Genomic DNA, 14,364 nt, shown 5'->3' with positions numbered 1-14,364 from the left:
GCAGACCTGCAGAAGGACAGTCACCAGCCTGGCATGTGGCTGAGGCCTGCTGAAATCTCCCTGGCTACATGCCTTTGGCCATATGCCCAACTCATCCTTTTCATGTTTTGGTTTTCTTTTCTCTGCCGAAGGGACTTCTCCATACACAAGGTTTCTCCAAGGAAAGCCAGCAAGGAAAGCCCTACTAGTGCCCAGAGGCCAGCAAGGCAAAAAGAGAAATCCGCAAGCAAGAAAACGATCTATTTAGGGGGAAAAAAAAAAACATTGTGTGCTAATAAAAGCCAAGGAAGTCAGAGAACACATGGAAACTGCTTTAATCCAAATGAACAGCATTTGCTCATCTAGACAGCCCTATTAATTTCAATGAGATCACTCCTATAAGTATATATGACTCAAAGCAAGAACTGCTCCTTCCCTAGTTTGTTCCATTTGGCTGTTTTCTCCTTAATAGCTGAGCTTAAGACCTGAGCAGTAGCTTTAACTTTGAATTTCCTGGCTTTTGTCATGCTTGGCATTATTTAAATGTAGGTCTGCCAACATGAATAGGCTAAAATGCTGGTCCATCCTGGCTTGGAAATGGATTGTGACAGCTCTATGGCAGAATTGCTTCATATGCATAGTGCCCAGCCAACATCTGAAACGCAAATGTCAGGCTGTGTCCCTGTAATTTCAGCTATTGTTCCTGCCACTTGCTCCTGGGTGCAATGAGCAAGTCCCTGGTATTCTGTTCCCTAGCCTGGGCCCTGCCTATCAACCAGGTGTTTTCACATTAAGGGCTTTTGACAGTCACAGTCCTAAAATGCCTCCTTTGTCACTTGTTAGAACCTGGGACCTGTCAAAGTTGAAATGCAAATACATCAGTTGGTGTTTTAAGGCCAAAAAATGCTGCCCCTTCTCAAAACTCCCCTGGCTTCTATGTGATGACTTTTCACATGACTTCAGGTGGGTTTCATTATTTTCTTATATTTTGTTATTCTTGTTACACACAGTCATCTTCCAAGGTAGAGCAGATGACAATAACACCATTTTTTGCTTGTTTCACAATTCTTTTTTTTGTTGTTTTATTTCTTCTCCTATGAAGACATGGAGGGGGGAGATACATAGAGCTCTACAATTTCAGAGCAGGTCCTATGCAATTCTTAGACCCAAGCAAGAACTTATTGCTTGAACAGCACGTAGTGCAAGTCTATTTTTAAGAATGTTTTAAAAGAATGTGGTGGGGGATTAGAGACACAAGGAAATTCACTGGCATGTGACTATCCTAGAAAAACATTCTGCGACCTCTAGTTAAGAACAGTAATAGTGACAAGGCACTCCACAATAGCTGAATTCCATTCAAATAGCTATACTGAATCAGTTCTTCCCGAATAGACATAATTGCCTATTTTTTAAAAATTGTCACATGAGAGAACGGGATTTACAAGGAAGAGAGGTCAAAGCAAGGAGGGAGGAAAAAAAAAAGGAAAAATTCAAACTATAAAAACAAAACACTGCAGTACACACACTTCTCCCTCTGGGGAAGGGGTGACAGCAAAGCATATGATGGATGTTAATAATGTTGCTTAATGCATTACTGGAAGGCATTCAGATCCGACAGTGCTGAGTGTGCTGTATAGCCCTGTATGGAATAGAAAACAGACATGAATAACATTATATAGGTGTTTAAATCCATTATGATTGCATCTTCATGGGTCAGGATTTTTTGTTGCTTGGTTTTATACATTTTCTTTGTATCCTATTAGCTGAACACATCAACTTGAATGTTTATGTTTTCCCTCCTGTACCCCATCTCCCTAGTTGTTAAAAATTTCTCTAGTTCTTTTCTGATATGTTTTGAGTATTATCTTTGCAATTCCATGTATTTCTTGGTATTTGGCTTCAAACCTTGAAGGCTTTTCTTCTAAGAAAATATCAGTCTATTTTTACTTTTTAGTTTTTCACTACACCTTGGCCTTTCTCTTTGGCACTGGAGGTTTTGACTGAGTAAGCACTCTGCCTTGAAACACTAAAAGCAACTTGGTTTTGGAAACAAAAATTAGGCTATTGATAAGGCTTTGTGCCTTCTGGAGCGATTCCTTTCAGCTTTTCGCATGCTTTGTTTTTTGGTTTCTTTTCCCCTCTAAGTTCCGTGACAGAGTTGGTTGTTGACGAGTTGCACATTAACAGACCCCTTGCTTTTGAGGGGCGATGATTCAGTGACACTTGACTAGATACAGCCGCAGCTACAGCAGAAGTGGCAACAATAGAGAACAGCATCAGCATGCATCCTGCAGTCAGCTGGGATGATGGTTTTTAGGCAAATAGCCAGTCGCTAGGCAGCCAAGGACAAGGACTTCCTTTTCCCTCTGCTGGGATCTCTGAATATTAAGCTCTTCTCCCCTGAAAGAAAGAGGCACATTCCCATCCATCACCAACAAGTTGTATTTACATTTCTTCATGCTTGGGATGTGATTTCCAGCTCAGTTGGTGCAGGTCTCCAGAAAGAGCCCACCTCATCCTCTTTATTTCTGTCCCAAGAAGTCAAGAGACCGTTTTTTCTCCCCTTCTCAGATCTTGGGAAGCATCAGAGTGGCCGAGCTCCAGATGAGGCAGCTGTTCCCAAATATACTCAGTGGGAAGAGTTTTCATAACAATGGGAACCACATGAAAGCTCCCGGAGTAGCTCCTCCTACTATTGAAAAGTCCTTTCAGTTGAGTGGTTTGCATATTGGGTTGCATAAATGACTAGACACACCAAGGGGTCCATTTTCAGCACTGTGCGCATAGAATTAGACACGCAAGCCTTGCTAACAATAATGAGAGTTGTGTGCAAAACTCCCTGCGCAATATGCTGAAAATATTCTGCTTAGTGAATCTTCCAGCTCACGGCTATTTCCTGGCAGTGCTGAGCCGAGTTCTGGGAACAAAATGAAAGTCTGGGCTCTGTGTGTGTTCACAGAGCTCTCTCCTATAGTTTCTGAAAAAAATGTGAAAAGACTCTCTATTCCCTCCCCCTTCTTTTCCCCCCCTCTTTGTATGTCTGAAGTATAAATGAACTCCACATCCCACTTTTCCTTCAGCAGCCTTAAGAGTGAGCTTTAAAGCTGCTTGAGGAAAAGCCATTTGCCTTGAAGGAGCAGAACAGAGATTTTGTATTACTGTGTGTCTGGTTTCAGTTTATCATGAGTTTTTGTGCCAGTCTGCTTAGCATGTGGCTTCACAAGTGAATCCCTTGGAAAGGCCTTTCTCTTACCAAGCACTGCATGATGGCATTCTGATCACAAGCGCTACAGCCAGTCACAGGACCAATGACACCCTAAAAATTTTGTTAGAAGGTTATAGCAAAGTCGTATGTATTTAAGTATATGTATATTTATTTATTTATTTTTCACTGTGGTAAGTCAAACTACTTATCAGTATTTCCCCAGTGGAGCTCTGTTAATTCTGTGTTAGCTTTTATTCAAAAAGTGACCATGCCCAAAGGATGGTGCAGAAGATGGCAGCTTAGTATCTCTTCTGGGCTCTGCTAACAATGTACTCACCTGGAGCAGGCCACTTCATCTCTTTGTTTTTCCTATTCCTTCTTCACCTCTCTAATATATCCAGGCTGTAAGTTTATCATGGAAAAGTTGCTGCGTTTATTTGAGGGCTGGGACAATGCAAATATCTCTGAGTAGGAATGATAGTGAAAATTGTGACACAGTGGCTGCCATTCATGTTTTTTCATTAAGGAAGTGGTAATTTTAAAAAATAATTTAAATTAATTTTTAAATCAGTTGCTAACCAGAAAATTGGGGATCATAAGTTGCTTAAGCCAAGAGGGAAAATTAATGATGGAGCCAGATAAATCCATGATACCAACCAGTTTATTTATAGGCAGAGAATATAGCATAGTTTTATTTTTCTTTTCCTGAGCATTGAAAGTCTCAAACAAACCAGTAGCTGTTTTCTTGCTCACAGCATCAATTTTCTTTCAGCAGTCCCCAAATTCACACTCTCTTTTCTGGATTCGCTGTCCTACTGCCAGCTGAGGCCATGTCTGTCTGTCTGCTGTATTTCTTCATTCTTGCTTCTTTTTTCACGTACACACACAGAGGTACACACATGTACACACAGGTACAGTACACACACGTAAAGGTATACACACACACACACACACACACACACACATTCAAACATGCACACACAGAGTCTCCCCCTGGACCAGAACTCAGCAAAGCCACAGGGAAAGTCTCTGAATGCACCAGTCCATGCCTAGGTTATGGGTAGTATATTCCCAGCTACTACCCCTTGAAGCAGTAAAAGCCCAATGTTTCAGTGAGGTTGAATGCAACCAAAACAGTATGAGCCTCTGTTTTATTCAGAGGCATTTACTGTGGACTGTCTTCTGGTTCACTTCAGCCCTTCACAGCACTCTGGTCAGTCTAAAGGGGCAGTAAGTACCCAGCTGTCTGTACAAAGGAGTCCACAGACAGTGCAGGAGCTGGGCTAGGACTCTGACACCTCCCTCCAATCCACCATCAAGGAAGAGAAGCCAGGGTGTGATTGCTCCCCTGGGCATCTGAATTCAAAGGCAGAAGCAGCCTCAGATTGTGCTCATGGAAAATAGTTAGAAGGTCCAAATGAGATTAATTGGCATGCACTAAATGTTCCCTTTCTGGGGCTCTAATGTAGCAACACTCAGCTACACCTGGCAGTAAGGCCTGAGTTGCTAAGAGAGGTGTAGAAGCAAATAGGGTTTGAGAGCTGCATGTCCTTGTGTGGGGAGCTGGGTTTATATTCAAAGCCTGAGCCTGGGTCATAGTGATGACGACTGGTGACGTTTCTGGTGAGCTTTCTATAGAGGCTGCAAAAGCTCTTGATTAGCAACTGGACACAACTCGTCTCACTGGGGGAATGAGAGTAAGATGCAGCAACTTTTTACATATTTTTGCCTAGTGGAGATCTGGCCTTAGATTTATCAGCTTCTCTCTAATCTGTGACTGAAAGATAAGATGCTTTTTGAAAGCCAGAATCAACTACTGTGCACCTTTCTCCTCTCTTTTTATGTGCTTTTAGTTGCCTATAGCAAAGAAAGCATGGTGACTTACTTTTCTTTTTCTCTTAGTTCTAGGGAAAATTCGAACTGCAGTTGGCAGTGCCCAGCTTCTCATGGCCCAGAAATTTTACCAGTTCAGAGAACTTTGTGAAGAAAACCTGGTATGTAATTTTTCTACTAGACATTGTTGTGTGCCTTCTACTAACCCTGTGAATAATTCTGTGTAAACTAGACTGATTTTTTGACTAACATGACAGTTTTTCCAGTGAAGGCCTTGATATGAATTCAGGAGTAACTCAAACTTGTCAGAGTCAGCATGAGTTTCACAATAGCTTGAGAGCCTTAAAATAATGACAGGCAAAAAACGTTGGGTGAACTATCACTGTGGCTCTGCTACTGACTTCAGAGGAGCAAAGATCTGTCCCTTGACCCCCGAGTTCCTGGGCATACAGATGGGGAAAAAGACCTTAAGGTCTTTCAGGGTGGATCAGAAATCTCCTGAGTGGGGCTTTCCCATGTGTTCATGGGAAACAAGCCCCGAACTAAAATCTGCTTTAGTGGACAAATGCAACAGAAATTGGCTCTGTCTGAATAAGACTTCCAATTCTTGATACAAAAATTGAAAAAGCATTCTGACTGAACATCTTCGTAAATAAAGTGCAAGCTGCTAGCATCAAGCACTGAAAAACTAAGAATCCAAATGTAATCTCTGGTCTCCTTATGAATCTAAAATATATACTTCATTGTTTTCATTAATTGCTCCTTTGATGGTATAATTATCCTATCAAAGTCCTTTGTCAGTGTGGCTGCGAAAAGCACAAATAGAAATTTCATAAGGCAAGCAACTGACTCTTTTGGGTTATTGCTTCTGGTGAGGAAGAAAACTTAAAGGCAGAGTAAAACTTGAGCCATGTAAAACATCATACAAGGTGCTACTACTAGTTTATTTATTTATTAATTAATAACAATATATCAATGTAATTTGATGAGGCCACAGCACCCATGAAATCTTGCTGACTCAGATTTGTGTAGGTACTCAGCATTTATGAAAAAACGCACTTGCAGTGAGTGTATGCAACATCTCATTTTATTTAAAGAGCTTCAACTGAGAACCAGCTTATAGAGGCATCCAGCCTTCCCTCATACAAACCTTGCCAATGGAGCAGGGATGGTTTCATGTATGCCTCCTGCATGCAAAAAGTATTCAGAGGTGGTGGGTCACCAGCCTCTGGCCCACCCTGTGCTGAAGATGCTATCCATCCAGATATGCTCTTCTGAGCAATACTCTTGGGCTGATGAGTTTGCTGTACTTTGGGACACAAAGCTATGCTCCCCACCTGTGTCCCAGTTTCATTCTTCTCAAAAATCTACCTGTAAAAATGAGTTTACTGTGTTTCTGCATGTTTTCTTCTGAGCTTTTCATCCTGCACAGGTTATTCTTTACCAAAAAAAAAAAAAAAAAAGAAAAAAGAGAAATTGGCCTGAGGTATATGAGACAATGTTTTCTTGAAATAGTGTATTTTTATAAACCTTAGGATCTCAGAGGGTGGAAAAAGTGTTCACACATCAGTATATCATTTGCACATGCAGCAAATGTACATTTGCACAGGTATCAGTCTTTTTACAAGTGTGAACATGGCAGGGAATCCTTCCTCATGAAGGTGAAGAGGAGGCTGGCACTTAATTTCAGTGCGGTTAGGATTATCACCAGTTGTGCCCAGGAACATCCCTAGGCAGATCTTGCCACAGGGGACATGACACATGGACTTTACCCCTAGTCTGAGGAGGGTAGCTGGTGCCTTCGGTGAGAGGCTGCTTGCAGGGGCACAGCAGCTCAACACCAAGCCAGGCTCCTTAAAATAAACCTGACAGTAAGTAGCGCTCTGCTCTGCTTCTCCCTCCGTGTCTTACCACTCGCTTGGATTTGCTGAAAGTGCTTTGCTAGTGAGATTCGTAACCATTTGCACAAGTGTTTTACATTAAGAAGTACTAAAGCCAACATGTTTTTTTCTTCTGTTGCACAGAATCCTAATGCACATCCACGGCCGACTTCCCAGGATTTAGCAGGGTTTTGGGATATGCTGCAGTTGTCCATAGAAAATATTAGTATGAAATTTGATGAACTTCATCAGTTAAAGGCCAATAATTGGAAACAGATGGATCCTCATGACAAGAAGGTAGAACACTGTAGATTTTGTATGCTTCATTTAAAACCCTGCACAAATACTGGACAGATTAAATAGGCCTCTGTGTTACAGCGTTGACATTAAAAAATGTGAAATGAAGCTCATATCAACTTAATTTCATTGTAATAACAATGTTTACATAATAATCATCTGGGATATTATCTGTAATATGTTTCAGGCATATTTTTAAACCAAATCTGTCTTTGTGAATCGGATAATGGGAATGTGGTACTTTGTTAAGCTTTACATTTAATCATATTAGACGATCAATCGTTGGAAGGAACTGCCTTATATATTGATTCTTAAAATTAAATAAATCACATTTACGGTTCATATTATTGCATACAGCAAGAGTTCTAGGTTGTGTTGCTGAAAAAACTAGGGAAGCATTGTAACCATCGCTGACTTTGGTAGCCAGATTACAAACAGAGCAATATCAAAAATATGCCTTCCAAAATGTTACATGAAAGAACTACATTTTTTTGTCCATTTGTTTGATATTTTATTTATTTTGGGCTTTCTTTAAATGGATGATTTCACAAACGTTCACTTCGCTGGTAGTGTTGTTTATCCAGGGTAGCATAAAAATCATCTGGAACTTTGGTCTTTTTTTTTGGGGGGGTAAATGTAGTCTTCTTCTGTCACCATGAAAAACTACCACATCTCCAAGTGTGAGCCACATTTCACTTTACATTCTCATTTGGCACCATTGCTTTTTTTTCTCCTCGCTATCCACCTCAAGACAAACATCACTTGGGTGAGCCAAAATACACAAATGTTTCAGAAAATCCTTAAAACACAGACCCATTCCTAAAGGAATCAATGGTCTAATGTTGCGCTCCTATAGGTATGTAATTTGATGGCTGAATTTTCACTGTGGCTGGTCTGATAGCAATGAATACAGCCAACAGGTAGGATCACCAGAAGGAAGGAGAACATGACTTACAGGTACAGCGGCTCAGACAGGAATCTTACAGGTCAGCTGGCTGCCGATGACCAAAGCGGTATTTTCTTTTGGACAAATAACCATAATAATATCAAACCCCATTAATCTTGCAGCAGGAAGCTTGTAAAGCCAGTGCTGGTAGCACTATTCCTCCTCCTCCAATCAAGACTAAATACTCATTCCTGACTTAGGAGTGCCATGTTCACACCATTTGTGCACACCTAGTGTGTTTTGTAGGGGAATGAATGGGAATGTGTTTTCCTAGCCCAAGGTACTGAAGGCAAGTCATTTTCTTATCTTCTTTTTTTTCTTTTTCCAGTATCTATCAGAAAAGGAAGTTAAAATCGTCAAACATGCATGCACAGAAATGCTGGTATATGGTCTTTCATTAGCTTTTACAGTAAAGCGGGTAGGCTGAGTGTTTGCAATTGCAGCAGTAAGAAACAAGAGCTTTCCTTAAAAAAAATGTGCCTTTTCTTTGCTTCTGAAAAACATTTCAAAGAGTTTCCAACAAAAAGAAGACTATAACGGGTTAAGTAGTGCTGAAGAAAGGGTTTTACAGTAGGAAGGTAAAGATTTTAAAGAATTACACTGTGTTCCTGTTTCAAGAGCATTTGTCTATAATTTTAGATGAAACAGATCATCACCTTTCTTAAAGGCTAAAAAAAAAAGAACTTTCTGTGGAATTGATATTTGCCTTTGGCCTTTGCCATTGGGCCTTTTATAAGCACCATAGATTAATCCTTGGATGGAGAGAAAAAGCAAAGTATGAATAAGTGTAACTAAGCACCTTTATATTTCAAGCCATGGAAGCTGTTGTGAGCAGCATGAGAGAAAACGAAAGGGCAGAATGGGACCTTTGTAGTGTGATAAAATCCCTTCACTCAGAGACCGTGTTCACAGTTGGAAGGGGATGTAACTTAAAAGACAATCTAATTAACTTGACAAAGTCTTTGTGGCCGCCTGAAATTCAGTCCTGAATACACTTTTCTTTTTCGGGAGAGATCCCTCTCTGAAGGGTTTTTTTTTGTTGGGCTTTTTTTTTTTCTTTTTTTTTCTATGTGTGTGTGTGTGTGTGTGTGTGTGTGTGTGTGTACATGCACCAGGATATACATTAAAGTCCTCCTTGTTGATCACGTATCTGGAGCTAGCTGCCACCATGATGATTAATGCATGTTCTCTTAATGATTTAAAGTTTTTCCTACCAGTTTTTTCTATTTGTAGCTGATTGTATCTTCATGTCTATTTAGCAGGAGGCTAGAGTGTGTGAGCTTGCACAGTGAGACCCAAAATGTGGGTTCTTGAGCAGTCATTAAACTGCTACAAAATAGATACATAAATATATGGTGTTTTTTTTAAAGCTACTTATTCAGATGCACCAGCTGCAGACAGCTAGTTCCCATCTGCATTTGGGAACACCAAAGCCATGGCACCTCCGTGTTGCAAGAGCACCTAGCATTATGCACACATAGAAGAGGGTGGCCCAGGAGCTGGGGCTCTCTAGAGTTTCTCTGCTGAGAGCAGCGTTCCCTGCCGGCTGCACTGGCGGGGGGAGGCCTGTCTCTCTCCTAGTCCCCGGCACTAAGCGGTTAGCGGTGGGGGCCTCGGCCCCAGTAGCACCGTCCCTGAGGAGAAGTAGCACGGCGGCCGGCCCTCCCCTCCCTTTTGCCCTTGCCCCATGTTTATGAACCCTTGAGCACAAAAGCCAGTTGACTGAAGACAGAAAGGCAGATAAGAGCTAACAAACCTTAGGTAAAATGTGTGTTCTAACTACTGACGTATCCTAGTTTTTCCCACCTTTCCCTGAGAAGCTGTATAATGCCATTAACCTTCTGCTTTGATCAGGAGAGAAGGGTCCCTCCTCCAGTGCCAAAGAAGCCATCGAAAGGTCAGGTGCCACTCATACGAGAACGCTCTCTGGAAAGCTCGCAGCGTCAAGAGGCCCGGAAACGGCTGATGGCTGCCAAGCGCGCTGCATCGGTCCGCCAGAACTCAGCTACCGAGAGCGCCGAAAGCATTGAGATATACATCCCCGAAGCCCAGACCAGGCTATGAAGGGATCCAACCAGGAGGACTCTCTCTGGCAAGACAAGCCTCATGTATAATCTGCCCCTCTAGGCTCCTGCTCAAGGTCACCACGAAGTATTTGTACCTCCTCTTCTCTCTCTCACTCTCTCTTCCCTCCTCTCCCTCTCCCCTCTCTCTGTACGCAGCTGCCCCGATGCTCCCAGTGAACTCCACTGCCGTGGCGTAGTTGTCGGTCCTCCGAGAGATGTCCTCTAATCACCCTTGCTTTCTGAAGGTTCGCCCATGTCATCACGATGCTTTGTCACATGTACTGATGCTGCCACTTTGCCTCATGTAAATGAGTATGATCCTTTTTTTTTTCTGTTTGAAACAAATAAACGCAGCACTCAGACTTCCACACACCTGCGCACCTGTACAGTAAATGCTCCATTTAACTTACTCATGATCTTTAGTTGACCTAAAGCTAGTCAGTTACCCAGTGTACAGCAATATCAAACTGTAGGGAACTTCGGAAATTTCAGTCATGCAGGGTGATCCTTTTGGACTCTGCCGTCTTCCTCACAAAAGATGAAAGGAGCTATGACTTGGATTCCCTTCTTTTTATTACTGTTTTTTTTAAAGCAGATGGCGCACTTTATTCTAAACCTCCGAATCACATCTTCTCACCTGAATTAAGGAGTCACACAAGGGGAGGGGGCTGGGGTGGGAGTGGGGAGGCGGGGAATTAAAAAAAAACCCCACAGCTCTGGCAGGTGAAAAAGTGGAAGTATATCCCACAGGTGAGATGGAAGTATATTCCACAGGCAAGGGATATAAAAGATCCTGTGGAAAGATACCTGCACACTCACAGCTGCACAAACTGCCTCATTTTTATTTCATCAATCACTACTTAAACATTTCAATCAGCAGAAGATTGTAAATTCGATCTTCCAGGGAAATAATCTATTTTGAAAGGCAATAAAAGAGTGAAAAGGAAGGAGATAAGAAGTAATGACAGTTGAAGAGATAAAAGAAGGATTTTCTTGTCCAAGTATTAAGAATTTTTAAAATTGTACTGTATTGTCAATTCCTCTTGTATTGTATTGTACGGATTATATTGGTTAAAAAAAAAAAAAGAAAAAAAAAAGAAAAAAAGCTTGGTTTTGTTGATGTCTTAATCTCGGTGGGACCATCTAATCTCATACGTTCACGCAGCCACACACGGACACCAGCCACACTACTGTACGTGGAGCCCCTGATGCATTTTCAGGCCATGCTTGCTTTGCTCTATCCACAGCCAGTTGTATGCTACAGTTCAGACTGCTTATCACCAAACCATCCATATCTAGGAGTAAATTTCTAATTCAGCCTCCTCTTAATAGTATAGAGTTCCCATTTGAACAAGAACAATAGACTATTTTTCACAAGTTATGGGATCAATATGAACTTAATATTTTTCACGACAAGCCTTCAGAGCCTGGCTTCTGCCATTGTTTTGCAATCATGAAAAATATGCATCCCAAGTAGCTCATTAAGAGTGGGCGGAAATGGCAGATAATAGGGCTGGAGAGGAGCCTGAGAGGTCAGCTCCTGTGTGTCTGTCCCCTCCAGCCACCCCTGGCTGGGGCAGGGGCTTGTCCTCCAGCTTCTCTGATGAGGGACGATGCCAACCACACTGCTACTGGATTCTCTTGTGCCAACATTAGGAAAGCGATGTCAGGCATGTTGCTGAAAGCAAGTTGTGTGCGTGCGTGCGTGTGAGTGTGTGTGCGCACACACACGTGCCTAGCTGGCATGTGCTGCTGACAGCAGAATTAGCGTGAGCTGGTTTGGGTGACAGGACTGATCGGGGGCAGACGAGTGCTGTGCAGCCCTCAATGTGTTTACAGTCCCGAGGCAAGGCTTTCTGGACTCTGCTGGTCCCTACATGCTCTTCACCCTGTGCCTGCCAGGGCAGGGGTACGCAGGAGAGGAAGGCAGGCTGCTTTCTGCTCCCAGTGGGCACAGGCACAGGGACAGCCCCCCCATGGAGGGGCACAGGTTGCAGCCCTTGCCACACACCAGTGCTGGCTGGCTGTGCCCATAGCTGCTAAACCTGTACGGACAGTCCAACCAGTGAAAAATCCCACTGCAGGTGTGGTGTAATTCTGCAGCTTGCACTTAAAAAGCATTGAAAATTGTCATCGAAAAGTTAAGCTCTTGCTAAAACTATTCATCGAGACCATGCCAGACAGCTTCTTTTCCTACAACATCATAGCCAGGTGCTAATTTAATTTTATTCAAAAAATAGGAGAGGTAATAGGTTCTGGCACCAAGTATTTTCATGAGAGCATACTAAAACCACTAGAGAATTTGCTACCTCTCAAAGCCATCGATATCTGAGCTATGTCTTTATAAACAGGGCACAACTATTTACTGCTGTGGTTTACAAGATAAGGGCTAATAATTTAATATATAAAAGACTTTTAACTAGAGTGATCAGAAATCCAGTGTAACCTTAGAGTGCTTGGTGTTACAGGAGCTTCGAAAGGTTTGACCCTCTAAGTGTTTGAATACCAGTGTATTTGCTAGTTTTGAAACACTGCATTTAACTTTTAGCAGCAACAAAACATCACCGTGTTTGCAGTACGTAATAGTGCCAACTGCCACTTTTGAGCATATATAGTCATAAGAAGTACTAATTATTTGGAACTCATTTGTACTGAAGTATTCAAAGCAGTACCCAGGTGAGAGTCCACATTCACAACTGTGTCGCAGACTTACTTAGTTTCGTGAACCTTTTATGAAAGATGAGTTAAGACTTTGGTTGACAAGTGGCTACAGAAATTTATATCCAGCAAGTTCCCCCCTAAAAGAGCAGAAAAGCAAAGACTATCTAGTCTTGTACATTACAAATTATTGTATATGTATATCATAGAATATTTTTTGTATCTATCTTAAATGAATTTATTCTTAGCTGAATGCTTGTTAGTTCATTTGGCACTGGAAAGGTTATTATGGTGTTAGCCTAGTTTTTTAGCAAAATATTAAAAATACTGCCAACATGAGAAAATATAAAATAAAATAATTCTGCCCCTAGAATGCCACTAGTTAACCACTTGACTCATTTACCAGCACTAATGCTAGTATATTTGCTCCATCATCTGTTTCAGTATAATTTGTAACTATTTGTTTTTAGTCTAACCTGCCCAGTGTATATTAAAAATGCCTATATTCTGTTTCACTTTGGGACTAAACTATTGGGTTGGTTTTTTTTCTTAGGGGAAATTTTAGAAAAGGTTGGTTTCGTCTCCTGCTTCAAAAGTTTAAAAAAAAAAAAAGAGGTATTTATTATATTTTTTGCAGATGTTTCCATAAAATTCTCATAATCTTTTTGTAAAGAAAGATGAAGAAATGGATTAAAGATTTTTAATATTTGAAAAGGTAAATAGAAATAATTTATTTGTAATATATTTCAGTTTATTTATTGGTGTTCCCTTAATGCTTTGATGTGCACTATCATTTTAATTTAAACTGTATCTTTGTGAATTTATTGGGTTTTTTGGTTTGGGTATTTTTTTTTTAGGGAAATGGTCAAATGCATATTTTAATTTACTGGAATGTAAATCACTGGCCTACCTGCATTCCCAAACGTGATTTTAGAAATGTTTTTGATTTGAAACAAAAGACACAAATTTGAAAGCCTTTAGACAGAGAAGAGTGGTTTTATGGCTTAACCAATTGGGTTTCCATAGGATTATCTATCTGGTTTGTGTGTGGACAGGAAAATGTAAATAGATGAATGTTTCCCATAATGTAAAAAGAGCAAATTAATAAAATAATTAATGCACTGCTTGTAAGAGCTGTGGGTTTTCAATGCAAATTCATTCTCGCAGAACTGCCAAGACTTTTCATTTGATGTGGTCAAGGATAAAAGCACAACAAGCAGAATGTTTCTCTTAAGCTCTCATTGCTTAAGACCAATCCCGCAAAGTCTCATCCGAAGCATCCTGCTGAGCACCCTGGAAGTGCTCATCTGCACAGAGTTGCTCACAGGCATAAAACTTGCCGTGATCAAGGCCTTGAGCCTTAGCAAAATCTTCAAAGGCACTTCTGCACGGAGCCCAGCCAAACCCTGCTGAAGATGCCAGGAGTTATGCTGGTGACTTCAAAAGATGTGGCAAGAAACCCCCAGCCTGTTTATTTTTCCCCTCGCTGGTTCCCTTCAT

At 41.3% G+C, this 14,364-nt stretch overlaps 1 protein-coding gene across 6 annotated transcripts in view; it reads left to right on the top strand.

Annotated features, from left to right (window-relative positions):
- DLGAP1 (DLG associated protein 1) overlaps positions 1–13,991 on the top strand; it is a 414,682-nt gene extending 400,691 nt beyond the window's left edge. For all 6 annotated transcript variants that reach the window (XM_027675997.1, XM_027675989.1, XM_027676007.1 and 3 more), the window contains 3 exons: positions 5,087–5,178; positions 7,042–7,194; positions 9,995–13,991. In XM_027675997.1, the coding sequence (XP_027531798.1) occupies positions 5,087–5,178; positions 7,042–7,194; positions 9,995–10,204 (455 nt within the window). In that variant the 3' untranslated portion in view covers positions 10,205–13,991. The remainder of the gene's footprint in view (positions 1–5,086; positions 5,179–7,041; positions 7,195–9,994) is intronic.
- The last annotated feature ends 373 nt before the right edge of the window (positions 13,992–14,364 follow it).

This window comes from Neopelma chrysocephalum, unplaced genomic scaffold (genome assembly GCF_003984885.1).
Source record: "Neopelma chrysocephalum unplaced genomic scaffold, ASM398488v2 Primary Assembly neopelma1_22, whole genome shotgun sequence".
NCBI classification, from domain to species: domain Eukaryota; kingdom Metazoa; phylum Chordata; class Aves; order Passeriformes; family Pipridae; genus Neopelma; species Neopelma chrysocephalum.
This window is presented reverse-complemented; position numbering and strand designations above follow the sequence as displayed.